The sequence below is a fragment of the Lynx rufus genome, unplaced genomic scaffold, assembly GCF_022079265.1.
Source record: "Lynx rufus isolate CCGP_SWC_20201006 ecotype Redwood Valley unplaced genomic scaffold, mLynRuf1.p SCAF_21, whole genome shotgun sequence".
NCBI classification, from domain to species: domain Eukaryota; kingdom Metazoa; phylum Chordata; class Mammalia; order Carnivora; family Felidae; genus Lynx; species Lynx rufus.
The window spans coordinates 9,775,692-9,789,604 of record NW_025814836.1 but is presented as its reverse complement, the minus strand read 5'-3'; the positions used below and the strand labels follow the sequence as shown (position 1 = coordinate 9,789,604).

Genomic DNA, 13,913 nt, shown 5'->3' with positions numbered 1-13,913 from the left:
ATCGTTGGCATCTATTCCTAGTATTAGCATGATTGAGAGTGTTTGGTCTAGATTATGCTGAACATTTAAAACGTTTAATATGGGTAATTATTTACCAGCATGGACAGTTAGGTAGTTTATATTTTTCAGATTGGTAGTTAACTTTGTGTTAATTCGATTGCCATGTATACAGGTTTTTAGAGGAAAAAAAAATGGAAAGAGCCTGATTTATTTGATAACCAAATATAGATTTATAGTCACATAGGGAGAATAACTGATTTTAACTGAAGATCTACAGTGATGCATTTAGAGTATGCTGTGGCTCTATACTTACATTCTTTATACCTGAAGTAATACCATGCATGATTATTTAATATTCTATATATATCTATTTTCTTCACGTTTAACTTTGGTAACACAGAAGTTCATACTATTCCTGAAAAGCCTGAAGTCAGATAAGGTTTATATATTACCTAATATCTGACTTACATCCTTTTATTTCATTTTCAGCTGAAGACACTCCTTAAGGAGAATGATTGTCTCTTTTTTTGCAAACCTTTGATAATATTGACAAGACCTCCTCATTTACAACATTTGTGATTTAAGCCTTGAGTTGAGTCTGGATAGTGCATTATACAATTTCCTTTCTTGCCTCCTTCACATTCTGTGAAAATGGTTGGTTTCTCTGCTGGAACATTTGAGAATTATAGATAAGTTGTGCATGATAACACATCCTTGTGTTACGCGGAGGCCCAGTAATTTGGAGGAAATATGAATACCCTTACTTGTTTTAGAACATAAACACCATGCTAACCATGAGGAGTGATCCTAGAAAACACTTCTACTTTATTTTGGGTTCCAGGCTCTTGATCATATCAATAGTGCTGGTCAACATAGACCTCGGCCATGTTGTACACTTTGGGCCTTACAGTGTTTCTGCAGCCATCTTCCCTCTTAGAACTTGTGACCCAATGGTGTTTTTTTTTTTTTTCTTTTCCCTCAGAGCCAATATCCTTGGAGTTGCTGATTTTATTTTCTTACCAGCCTGTATATCTCTGTCTGTTCTACAAAGAAATGCTTATTTCCTTTTTTGAGTAGCAAGCTGTTATCTTGTTTCTAGTGGTGTGAAATCTGAAAGCACAGTTCTAATTTGTATCACCTAATCCAAAAATATGTGGACTTTTAGTGAAAATAATATGCAAAGAGCCATTAGTGACTAATCATTTATGCCAGAGGAAATCGGGGACATGTGGCAAATCTGGTGAAAGTTTTATACAATTTTAGACAGGTCTTAAATATATTTTATATTATAGTTATTTTACTCTTCACTCTGTTCTGTGAATATAAACTTCTTTTAATTATGTGAAGCAAGAAGTTTAGTTTTAACTTAATGAAGTTCCTTTGGCATCTTTATAGAATTTAGTGTTAACATCTTATTTTTTATTTTTTTTTAAATGTTTATTTTTGAGAGAGGGAGAGAGACAGCGCAAGTGGGAAGGGGCAGAGAGAGAAAGGGGGAGACATATTATCCGAAGCAGGCTCCAGGCTCTGAGCTGTCAGCACAGAGCCCGATGTGGGGCTTGAACCCACGAACCGTGAGATCATGACCCGGGCTGAGGTCAGATGCCCAACCGACTGAACGAACCACCCAGGTGCCTCAGTGTTAATTTTAATTCCTAAATGTATACTTTCTAGTATGGTCAACAGTGTAAAAGCTCAGAGGCCTGCATTGTTTCCTTTTGACCTGACGTAGATTAGAAAAGATGGATTCGTAAAATTTAAACAACACAATTCAACACACTGTCCTGCAGTAAAACCTCATATAAAAATGATAGACATTGGGGAAGTGGCTCATTTTGATACATAATTCTGAAGTCTTGTCTGCATGGTTTGTTTTTTGTTTTTTGTTTCTTGTCTTTTCTGACTGAAACCTGGAATGGGATTTCTAAGATTATACCCTCAGAATTTTTGTCATTGTGAGTCATTAATTTAAAAACAGCTTACGCTGTACATTTATTTCTTTAGAAAATAGCCTCCTTGACCATATTCTATTATTTTATAGGTGACTTCTTCATGAACTATCATATATTCAAATGTGCACTCCTTGAGGGGAATATAGACTTTTCTCCATTTTCCTGTGTCTGGACTTCTCTGTGATTTTTTTTTTTTTTAAGTATTTATTTTTGAGAGAGAGAAAGAACACGTGCAGAGGAACAGGGGAGGGGCAGAGAGAGAGGGAGACAGAGGATCTGAAGTGGGCTGTGCAGTGACAGTGGAGAGCCCAATGTGGGGCTTGAACTTATGAACTGTGAGATCATGACCTGAGTCGGACACTTAACCGACTGAGCCGCCCAGGCACCCCAACTTCTCTCTGATTTTTTAAATAGTATGTTTAGCGCTAGATATTGTATTTACTTTTTAAGTTCAATAGTCTTTTTTTTTTTAATGTATTCGTATATGGATAGCTATACTCTATTAAGTGCAAACTCTCCTAAAATAACACCAAGATAAAAATTAATTACTTGTCTGGTGCTTTGGACTATTAGGATGTTTTGGTAATGGTAATTAAGTCATTGCCTTTCATAATTTAAGGGATGCAGCTGACAAAGGACTCTGTGTGCATGGTATGTGTGTCTTGTTTTTTTTCCAGTAAAAACTGTTGCATGTAAAGTGCTCTTTTGGTTTAAACCTATAGTTATTGTTTATAGCACTTGGTATTGTCAGAAAAGGGAAAAATGATCTTAACATTTTTAGGTGTATCTAATTTATTTTAAGTATGCAGAACTCTCTAGTAAAGTTTTACCAGGGGGCGACACCAGTGGCCAAGGCCTAGGAGTGTGCCAAACACATGTCAGGGGCTCCGTGGACTTTCATCTGTCTGATTGAAGTAGCCCATACGGCATTATTGCAAGTTATTGTGGTTTGTGCATCTTTCTTGTTCAGAGAAATAGTCACTTCATCCTTTAACACAAAGCCTTTTCTTGATATTATTAATAAATCAGTACCATTTCATATTCCCCTCAACCCCCACTTTGCATGCCCTCCTCCCCACTTACCCCCTCTGCCTCCATGGAAGGGGCGATGGGTAGATAGAAGGCCTAAGAACAAGATTCCTAAAGGCTTGAAACCATGGAGAGCTATCTCCGCTTCTCTTGGGAGGCAGGGGATACCAAGGACACCCTTAGAAGTAAGGCAGCCAGTGCCATTGATTTTTGCAATGTAGATGTAGCTCATGTGGAAAATAATCACCTGTTCATTTGTGGAAAATGCTGGAGGCTTCTCATTGGAGACCTCGGTTTGCATTTTTTAAACAAATTTTTATTTTAGTATAGTTTTAGATTTACAGAAAAATTGCACAGACAGTACAGAATTCCCATATACTCCACACCCAGTTGCCACCAACAGTTTATATTAATAGATGGATTTGTCACAATTAATGAACCAACAATGAACATTATTATTAATTAAAATCCATATCGTGTTCATACTTCTTTAGCTTTTACCTAATATGCTTTTTCTGTTCCAGGATCTCATCTAGGATACCACATTACATTTAGCCTTCTTGTTTCCATAAGCTCTTCTTGGCCATGACAATTCCACAGACTTCCTTGTTTTTGATGGCTTTGACATTTTGAGGAGTACTGGTCAGGTATTTTGTAGAATGTCCCTCAGCTGGAATTTGTGTGGTGTTTTTCTCATGATTAGGTGGGGGTTATGGGCTTTGGAGAGAAAGATCACCACGGTAAATTGCCATTCTCCTCATTCCATGCTTGTCACGTGACTTGGCACTGCTGCCTGTTAACCACGATCACCAGGCTGAGGCGGTGTTTTTCAGGTTTCTTGCCGTAAAGTTGTTCTTTCCCTCCTTTTCCATGCTGTCCTCATGGGAAGGAAATCTCTACATGGCCCACACTAAAGGAGAAGGGAGTTATGTTCTACCTCCCTGAGTAGGGGGGATCCATGCAATTATACGGAATTCTGTACAGGAGATTTGTTTCTGCTCCATCCTTTATTTATTCAATCAGAGCATTATGGGCCTGTTGGTATTTATTCTAGACTTTGGGTTAGAATCCATACCACTTATATTTATCTTGTTCAAGTTGTTCCAGCTTAGCTACTAAGAGCTCTTGTGGTTGGCCCGTGTTCCTGTGACATTCCCCCATCACTGCATTTCTCTTTGAGCACTTCCTTTTTGGCACAGTGAGATGCTCCAGGCTCATATTGTATATTTCCTGCCCCACTCTCAGAATTGGGCATCTCTGTAAGGATAGTTCTGCATTTTTTGCAGCTTGCCTTGTAGGAGTTGTTCTGATCATGTCTAATTCTCTAATTCATTTTTTTAAGAAATGATAGTTTTAAGTTAAATATTGTTTCCAAGTGTGTGCTGGCCAAGTCTTTGGCCTTGGAAAAAGGAAAGGGTCAAAGTGGACTATATACTGATGTGGATTGGTTGTAAATTCTGGTGTGCAACCAGCGGCACCTAGGACTGCCACTCTTCCCCATAGTACATCAGGTTGTCAGGTTTTCAGGTAGCCCAGCCTTTCCTGTTTAAGTGATGGAGGGCTTAGCATACCTACCCTACTGGGATGGGGTGGGGTAGTAGTTCTCCCAGTGAGTAATTTCTAGAGTGATTTGAGCATAAAGTGTGGAAGTCACTTAGCATGTGCTCTTAACCTTAATGGAGTTCATAGACCTAGGGTTTAATCTATATGAAGAAAGATCCTTTTTTTCTTTCAATTGTAGAGAGGATTTTTCCAGAATTCATATAGGGAAGCTGGCAAGGATGTTGTTAATCTTTTACGCAGTTTGATGTATATATAAAGGAATAACCATTTCAAAATGATTAACATAATGCTTTTTAGGGCATATGAAGAACCAGCATTTAAAGATATACTCTCCTTTTGGTTGTCATAGATTCCATTTTGGCCCTGACCACCTACTATATTGAATGAACACATACTTTCATTTTTGTCCTGTTTAGAAAAGAGCACACGCCTAACAGTGTCAGTTAAAAAGTAATTCAGATGAAGCAAGCCTGAAAATATATTCTGAATAGAGCAAAAAATAAGATAAAAGGAACCTGTACTTGCATCTGAATTTCAAATGTGTGATTTTTTTTTTTAATTTACTCTTTTTCAAAAAACTGCCCTTTTAAGAAAAAAATCCTGAAAATACACCATATCCTGTACCAGTTTGGAGATTAATGTAAGTCTCAAGATCATTTTCTCTAAGAACTGACCTGAGTTCTTTCTCTGCTCTGGAAGTTTGATAGAAAGCACTAAAATTTAAGCTCATCGAAAGGTAGAGTGTGTAGGCATCTCTGATTTTTTATTATTTTTAGGAATCTTCCCATAATTGGTATTTGTTTTTAGGTTAAGAAAGCTCAATCACGCTGCAATCTGGACACACTCTGAGCCTTCTCCTCACAATGCTGTATGTGCACAATGGTTATTAGGCAATCCACGTATCAGAAGAAGGGACATTCTTCCACAAGGTAAGTGACTGAAGGTTATTGGTCATCTGTGCAGTTCTGGGGAGGAAAATCCATATAGCTTTTGCTTTTCCCTTCAAAGCAGCTAACATACACTAAACACAACACTTGCTAAAAGAAAATCCAGGTTTTTGTTTGTTTATTTTTTATACTGTTTGAATCTTACATAGTAGACCTCATTTAAGAGCCAAGATAATGGTCTCATTAAAAAAAAAAAAAATCTGTTAAAACTGATTTTGAGCATATAGTAGTAGTTTTCATTAATTTCTTCCAGTGGTATTCAGTGTCTTTGCTTACAACTCTAAAAATACACAGAAAGCTATTCCAAAAGGGTTCTTGGTCATTTTTAAGATGAGAGACTTAGTTTTATAGTGTTGATTGAAAAAGTAATTAAGCAAAGGGATAAGGGAGAAAATCATGTTTATTAAGGAGACAAATTGTCAGGAAATTTCTCATTTCCAAATTTTCTCTGAGGAGATAGCTCTTTGTAATAGTAGCCTGATATTTTTAAATTATATTACTTAATAGGAATACGAGTTTGAAATAACCATTTTCACTTTATGAAACAACATAGGACATTTGATTGTATTCTTAAGCTGTGATGATTTGACCTAGGTCAGGCTTAAGTTTACCTTTGTACAATCTATAGCAAGAGGTTTTGCAAGATAAATTATTATTGGTAACAAGATTATCCCAAGATGTCTAACCTACATAGGAGACCAAAATGTCTTTAAAGGACTTTATCACATAATTTTTTATTTTTAGAAATGGAAGCCGCCTAATTAGGAGATGAGTCTAATCTATTCCTTAAAATTAGCCCAGATGGAATGGCTTCTTAGAAGCGTGTTAGTTTAAGCTTCTGTAAGCTTCTGTAAAGCTTAAAAACCCACTGAAAAAGTTTTTGTACACACACATGTAAGAGCCACTTTTCACAATTCACTTTGGACTTTTTCCTCTTTGCATGAAGGAGATCTCGTTTTATATTGAGCCTGAGTGCACACCTCTTTTGTGACCTGTTAGAGGATGCAGAAGTCCAGGACACTACTTTTTCTTTAAAATGATTTTTTTTTCATGTGGTGTTGTTTCGATTCTTACAGGTTTTTTTTTTTTTTTTTAATCTCACTTGGATTTTCTACATTTTCTTTTTTTTAATTAATTTGTTTTTGAGAGGGGAGGGGGCAGACTGAGGATCCGAAGTGGGCTCTGTGCTGACAGCAGAGAGCCCGAAGAGGGGCTCAAACTCATGAACCGTGAGATTATGACCTGAGCCAAAGTCAGATGCTTAACTGACTAACCACCCAGGTGCCCTGATTCTTAGAGTTTTTAGATATTTTGTGTGATCTTGGTACTTTGCCAATTAGAGTAAAACTTTTAGAAAACTGAAATTAGAAAAGTGGAAAAGATAACGTGGCAGAAAAAGAGGGGTGGTAAATCATGCACCAAATAACAAAGTGGGGAGGATAGAAAGAAACAAACAAAAGGAAAATGCATACTCTCTATGCATTTTACTTTACCCCACGCACTTCTTTCCCCCCCAAACCTTTCACCCTTTGGGGCTAAAAATAAAATATTGAAATACTTTAGAGGACTCATCTTAAGTTTTTCATTTTTTTTTTTAAACTGCTTCTCATAGTCTTTAATCTTCATAGGCTATGAATTGACCATTTGATACCCTGCATTCACTCACTGATCTGTGATCGAGTCCTTGAATGGTTTATAACTGCATGCATTAGGGAAATTAAACTCTTTTTAAAAATTTTTTTAAAATGTTTGTTTATTTTTGAGAGAGAGAGAGAGAGAGACAGAGCATGAGTGGAGGAGAAGCAGAGAGAGAGGGAGGTGCAGAATCTGAAGGAGGCTCCAGGTTCTGAGCTTAGCACAGAGCCTGACGGGGGGCTCGAACTCACGGATCATGAGATCATGACCTGAGTGGAGGAAGTCACATGCTTAACCAACTGAGCCCTGTCCCCCCCCCCCCCCCCACCGTGCCCCAGGGAAATCAAACTCTTAAGGCAAGCACTCACCTGACTACTCTGTTGTCTCCCATTTTCTGGCTGCCCAGCATCACCTTCCATTATACCTAAAATATGCTGCTATGTTCATAGGATGTTTGCTTTGAGTTTTCAAAAGACTACAGAAGAAATTTCCTGTAACCGCAACTTAAGACATTATGCCTGGCTTTTTGTTTGAAATCTTTTATAATCTTTGGGAAGCTACCAAAGTTCCAGTTATAAGAGGTGCATATTAATTAGTTGTAGTAGGATGAACTGTCATGACTAAGATTTACATGATTTAACAATGGAAAATTCTGTGCTATTTAATAGACACACTGCGAGGAGCCAAGTATTCTAAATTTCACATATTCTACTTGCCCTTAAAGGCTGTTCCCTGTGACCTAATGAATCCTTGGTAAAAAGCGGACTCAGCTAGGATGTTACACCACCATTGTCGAAGGAACCCTGAACTCCAGGAAGAATTGCAGATTCAGGCTGCAGTGGCTGCCGGGGATGTTCACACAGTACGAAAGATGTTAGAACAAGGCTATTCTCCAAATGGCCGGGATGCTAATGGCTGGACCCTTCTTCATTTCTCTGCAGCAAGAGGGAAGGAAAGATGTGTTCGAGTATTTCTAGAACATGGAGGTGAGTCTTCTGGAAGCAAACCTTTTTTGTCAAGGAGAAACTTAAATTATATTTAGTTTAAATATATGTGTACATGTATATAATGTTTAATGCTTCCCTTTGGTTGATACCCACCTTCTTATTCTCTCCTTTGTGAAGATTTGTTGCAGGTGTGCTGCGTTTTGCTTAAAACCAGATTGTTTAAAGCACAATTTGGTGAATATAATGTGCTTCCCCCGCCTGTAACTGTATTTATACATAGCCAGATTTTCCTGGGTCATTTCAAGTAAAAGCAGCCCTCCATGTTGTCCGGCTGCTTCTGTTTCGGAAGCAGAAGTGGTTGTGGTACCCACAATTAGAGAGTTGCACAAGTTTCCCGTTTGATAATTGCTCATGCAAACAGACCTAGCAGGGGTCCCTTTAAGTGTCATGCCCTTAATGAAGTCCTATCTTTTGAAGTTACCTCTTTAAAAAAAAACTTTTGGATGGCATCTTTTATTACTGTTTTAGAGCTCCTGCCTTTTCCAGGTCTGTACATAGTTTGTAGGTTAGAAGATAGATTATCTGAGGTCTTGTTGTGTATAAATATACACATTTGGGAACGACATCTGACATTTTATGCTTTTGCTTTGAAAATCTGTGCATTCCCATAGTTAACAATTTCCATAATAATAACTAATAATTATCCCAGACTAGTTTACTTTTTTCCCCAGTTGAATTTCTTAATTTTCCAAAGATGGGCTAGATGTATTCTGTATTCACACCCATGTTATCTTTGTAAATTATGGTGTAAAGCAGCTTATTTGGGACTCAGGTTCCACACATGCCCCTTCCGGGGCCTGCACTGCTCTTTGACAACCACTTGGGTTTGTTTTAAGGTGTGCTATGTTATGAGATGAGTCAGCCTCGTAAACCCACCTGAAGTACAGAAAACTTGAGAAGTCCCAGGGTTCTCTTGCAGGTCGTGTGAATTACGTGAAACTAGGGACATGGAGGCTGTGAGTGGGAACTAATTGCAGGGCGATGCTAAGCCCGGGACTCCGGGTCTTCACACACCCCAGGGGTTCCATAACAGCAACTAAATCCCTGAAACGGTGGATCGTTGACGGCCCAGCCATTCGCTGTCCCATGCCTGCTGTGTAGCTGTCCTCCCTCCCTCCTGCCACCCTGGCTCTTCCCTCAGTTCACCTTCCTCTTTAGAAACCTCAGTCCTGATGTTGATGAAGGGGAAATACAGAGAGGAACAGGAGAAAGATCAGGGAAATTGAAAGCCATAGGATCTGAAAAATTCTGGCAGTGCTTACCAAGATCAGAGTTGACATTTTTTTTTTAATGTTTATTTATTTTTGAGCGGGAGAGAGACAGAGTGCAAGCGAGCAAGCAGGGAGAGGTAGAGAGAGAGACACACACAGAGTCTGAAACAGGCTCCGGGCTCCCAGCTCCGAGCTGTCAGCACAGAGCCTGACACGGGGCTTGAACTCATGAACTGTGAGATCATGACCTGAGCTGAAGTTGGACGCTCTGTCAGCTGAGCCGCCCAGGTGACCCCAAGAGTTGACAACCTAGTCCTGTTGCTTTCTGCTTCTGCCAGCCTTGCTTTTAAGCAATTAACTAAGGGGGAAAAAAAAGTCAATTACTCAGGTAATAACATTACTGTGTCTCCTTAAATAAAACAGTTTTCAAATAAATCACAAATAAAGCCAACTCCCAACTTTGCCCAACTCCCAATCCTTTCTGCCTGCCCCTCTCAGAAGTAACCATAGGTATGAGTTTGGGATAATTTCCTCATATTGTTAATTATACTTACAGAAAATATGTCATATTGTGTTGTGTGTGGTTTTAGAACATAAAATGATATTGTACTGACTATGGTATCCTGCAGTTGTTTTCTGCTGAACTATACAACTTAAGATTTTTTCTAAATAAGGGATTGGCAAACTCCTGTAAAAGACCAGATAGGAAATATTTTAGGCTTTGCAGACCCTACTGTCTCTGTCATAAATACTCCACTCTGCCTTTGTAGGTAGCATGAAAGTGGCCATAGACAATTTGAAGCAAATGAGTATGCCTGTGTGCAAATAAAACTTCATAAAAACAAATGGTGGGCCAAAGTTTGCCTATGGGCCACAGTTTTCTGAACCCTGCGTCCTCACTCACCCTCCCCTCTGTGTAGCCATGGGTGTGTGTGTGTGTGTGTGTGTGTGTGTGTGTGTGTGTGTGTGTATAGGTATTTTTAACAGCTTCTATTGAGGTAGAATCCACATGCCTTACAATTCACCCATTTAAAGTGTGCATATAGTTCAGTGGCTTCTAGTATATTTGTAGAGTTGGGCATCAATCATCACAAGTAATTTTAGAACATTTGCATTACCCCCAAAAATCCTTGGGCCTGTTCTATAATACACATAGATTTACTGTGTTCTTTTTAGCCGCTAATTATAAGATTTATTAGTATGGACACACTGTCTTTTGTCTAAACCATTCTTTATTTTTTATTATTTGAGCATGGCTAAAATTTTCTCAGTGGATTTTATTTGTTGAGAACATAACATATGTGGTTAAAAACCAAAGGATAGTTATTCTGCACTGTTCAGTGAGGGGAAAACGCCTGCTCTCTAGCACCTGTCCGTGACATCCTTTCCCAGAGGCGGTCACTCTTACTGGTTTCTTTTGTGTCCCGGCAGATATAACCTGTGTGTCTAGGTGCATATAATATTCCATCCTCCTCCTTCTAGCCTGCTCCTTTTCTTGTTAATAGTCTATTCCACATCTTGCTTTTTCCACCTGCCAGTTTAGCCCAGCAATAACTCCTTATCACTACTGACAGTATCTCACATTCTGTCGCACAGATGTAATTTATTTAAACTTATCCCTCATTGTTGGACATTTTGATTTTTCATTTTTCTACTACTAGAAAGAGTATTACAGAGAATGTCCTTGACTGAATTTTTTTTTTTTTTTTAATGTATGTGAGAGTTTATCTCTTGGATAATTCCTAGAAGTGCAATTGCCAAACCAAAAGGATGTTAAAAAAAAGTTTTTTTTAATAGATTTTTTGACAAATTGTTCTGCAAATGTTAGGATGGCTCTGTCTTTACTGACCAGTAGGATAGCGCCTGTTCCCCCACCTTTGCCAGGCATCCATCACAAGATAGTTTGCTCTTCCTCTTTGTGATTTGCTTGCCTCTGTCTCTCTCTCTCTCTCTCTCTCTCTCTCCCCCTCCCTCCCTCCCTCTCCCTCCCTCCCTCCCTCTCCCTCTCTCTCCCCCTCTCTCTCCTTCCTCCCCACCTCCCCATCCCCCCCCCCACCCCGAAATGACATTTGAGTAACAAAACATTGCAACACTGGGCTGCTTTGCTGATCATTTTCTCATTGGCTTGTAGGAATTGTTCGTATATTCTTCTTTGTTAGATATGTGTTGTGCCAATCTTCTCTCTGGTTTTAGCTTTATCTTCTTGATGTCCTGTTTGTTTTTGTTGGGCAGAAGTTTGCATTTTATTGTAGTTGAATTTTATTTTTCATCTGCCTTAGGTTGTGTGCTTTTTGTGTCTTGCACACCATGCCAGTGGGTCATTATTTGCCTGTATTTTCTTCTAAAAAGTTTTATGGCACATAGATCCTTAATCTATTCCAGAGTTGATTTTGGTGTCTAGTATGAGATGGTTAGGTACAATTTCATACTTTTTCCCCATAAGGGTAGCCTAAGTCATCACTTCTGTCCTCATTGCTGTGTCTTTCTGGCTCAGATATAAAGTTTTCATATATGCATGGTTCCATTGAGTCTAGTGTCTGTTGGTATAACCCTGAGTTAGTATAATACTGTTATAATTAATATCACTCTGTAATTAAAGTTTTGATTTGCAGGAGGAGGCGGGTATGGCAAATCTCCTTGTTATTCTGTTCTTTAAGGATGCTTTGGCTACTCTTAGCCCTTTATGTTTTCTTATAAAATTTTAAAACAATAGAACTAAATGTTTTGGAGAAGCCTCTCAATTGTTTTTACATAGCACCTTTTACTCACTCCTGTTACCCTAACAGAATTAGGAGGTTTGGGAAGTATCTTTTTCCTAGCACGTTGTATATCAGTTTGGAAACGTTAACAGGAGAAGAACTTTCCTCCTTCCCTGTGCCCTTGGCCGCAGGTAATGCTTCTCAGTGCTCTGTGTTTAGTCTAAGCCTGCCTTCTGACCTCTAGACCAGTGTGTCCAGCTGCGTGTTAAGCCTCTGCACGTTCCTGGCTCACACACAGCACAGGCTGCTGCTTGGACATGTTCTTTTATAGCTAACGGCACCACAGCCTGCTAGGCCAGCAGTCTAGAAACCACCCTTGACGCTCTTCCAAATAGTTGCCAGATCTTCTCATTTCTTTTCATTGGAGGCACTGCCCCACATTTGGGTGAGGAATCCTCGTGCCTCACCAAGACTGTGATGATGTTCTCCTTCATCCCTGCTTCCAGTCTTGCCCCCTCCCAGCCAGTCTCCAAACAGAATGATCTGTGATGAAAATTAAAATGGGGCGCCTGGGTGGCTCAGTCATTTGGGCATCCGACTTCAGCTCAGATCATGATCTCACGGCTTGTGAGTTCGAGCCCTGCATCGGGCTCTGTGCTGACAGCTTGGAGCCTGCTTCTGATTCTGTCTCCCTGTCTCTCTGCTGCTCCCCTGTTTGCACTCTGTCTCTCTCACTCTCTCTTTCTCTCTCCTTCTCTCTCCCTCCTCTCTCCCTCTCTCTCAAAAATAAATAACATTAAAAAAATTAAAATGAAAATATTTCCTTTTTAAAATCACTGAAAGTTTTCCATCTCTCTTAGGGTAATAGTCAGAATTCTTAATGTGACCTACATGACCCTCATTGTTCTGGCTCCTCTGCGATAGCTTTCCAGCTTCCTCTTTGAGCCGCAGCCTCTCTGTGTTCATTCACATCCACTGAGCCCAGAGGCCTATGCGCAGGACCTGCTGAGTCCCCCTGCTCACCCTGCTGCTACCACTTTCACCTCATTCATGCCCGCTTCTCTGTCAGCTCTCATGTATCACTTTCTCAAGGAAATCTCTTATCATCCAGACTTGGGCAGATCCTTCTGTTGTATGATATTATTGTCTGTACCTTTTTTTTGTAGCTCCTATCACAAGTGTAATGATTTATTTGTGTACTATTCTGTTTAATGTCTTTATGTCCTGTTGAAGCTTCGGAGGGTAGCACCCATATCTTCTTTGTTCTCAATGAGAGAGAGAGGAAACACATACCAGCTATCTCACAGAATTGCTCCCCAGCCATACAGAGACAAGACTAATCCTTTCTTTAAAAATATTGAATATTGGTTGAAAATGGGCCAGTCTTGTGGTGGGATTAGAAAAGTGTTTGAATTTGACCTACCTGCTCTTGTCCTAAAACCATAGTTTCTTTAAGAGCTTGAAAATTTCCAGATTGGCCCCCCCTCCTGTTAATAAGCTTCTCTTCTGATTGGTATTAAGGTGAACTGAAGTCCAGTTCAAATGTGGGTAAGTGAGCAAAATAAGCCACAAAAAACAAAGGTTCATTTCTCTTCCCCTCCTCCTCCTGGCCCCCAGTCCCATGAGGGTGGGGGAAGGTTCATAGAGATAGTTAGATGAGGTGGCCTGTTGGTCCTCCATAAATCACTTATTCATGTATTTATTCTGCAAATATTCATTGGGTACCTAACATATGCCAGGCTCTGGGCCAGGCATCAAGGTACAGAATGAGCGTTGTGCTAGCCGTCTGGTCCTTCATAGTCAAGTGGCTGGATAGATTTATAGCCAATGCTTATTGAGCACTTAGTAGTAGCCTAATGCTTCACAGCAG

General features: G+C 39.5%; 1 protein-coding gene across 2 annotated transcripts in view; it reads left to right on the top strand.

The window, feature by feature from the left end:
- ASB7 (ankyrin repeat and SOCS box containing 7) overlaps nucleotides 1–13,913 on the top strand; it is a 53,378-nt gene that overhangs the window by 2,711 nt on the left and 36,754 nt on the right. For both annotated transcript variants that reach the window (XM_047086692.1, XM_047086693.1), the window contains exons 3-4: nucleotides 5,352–5,473; nucleotides 7,851–8,112. In XM_047086692.1, coding sequence (XP_046942648.1) covers nucleotides 7,902–8,112 — 211 coding nt within the window. In that variant the 5' untranslated portion in view covers nucleotides 5,352–5,473; nucleotides 7,851–7,901. The remainder of the gene's footprint in view (nucleotides 1–5,351; nucleotides 5,474–7,850; nucleotides 8,113–13,913) is intronic.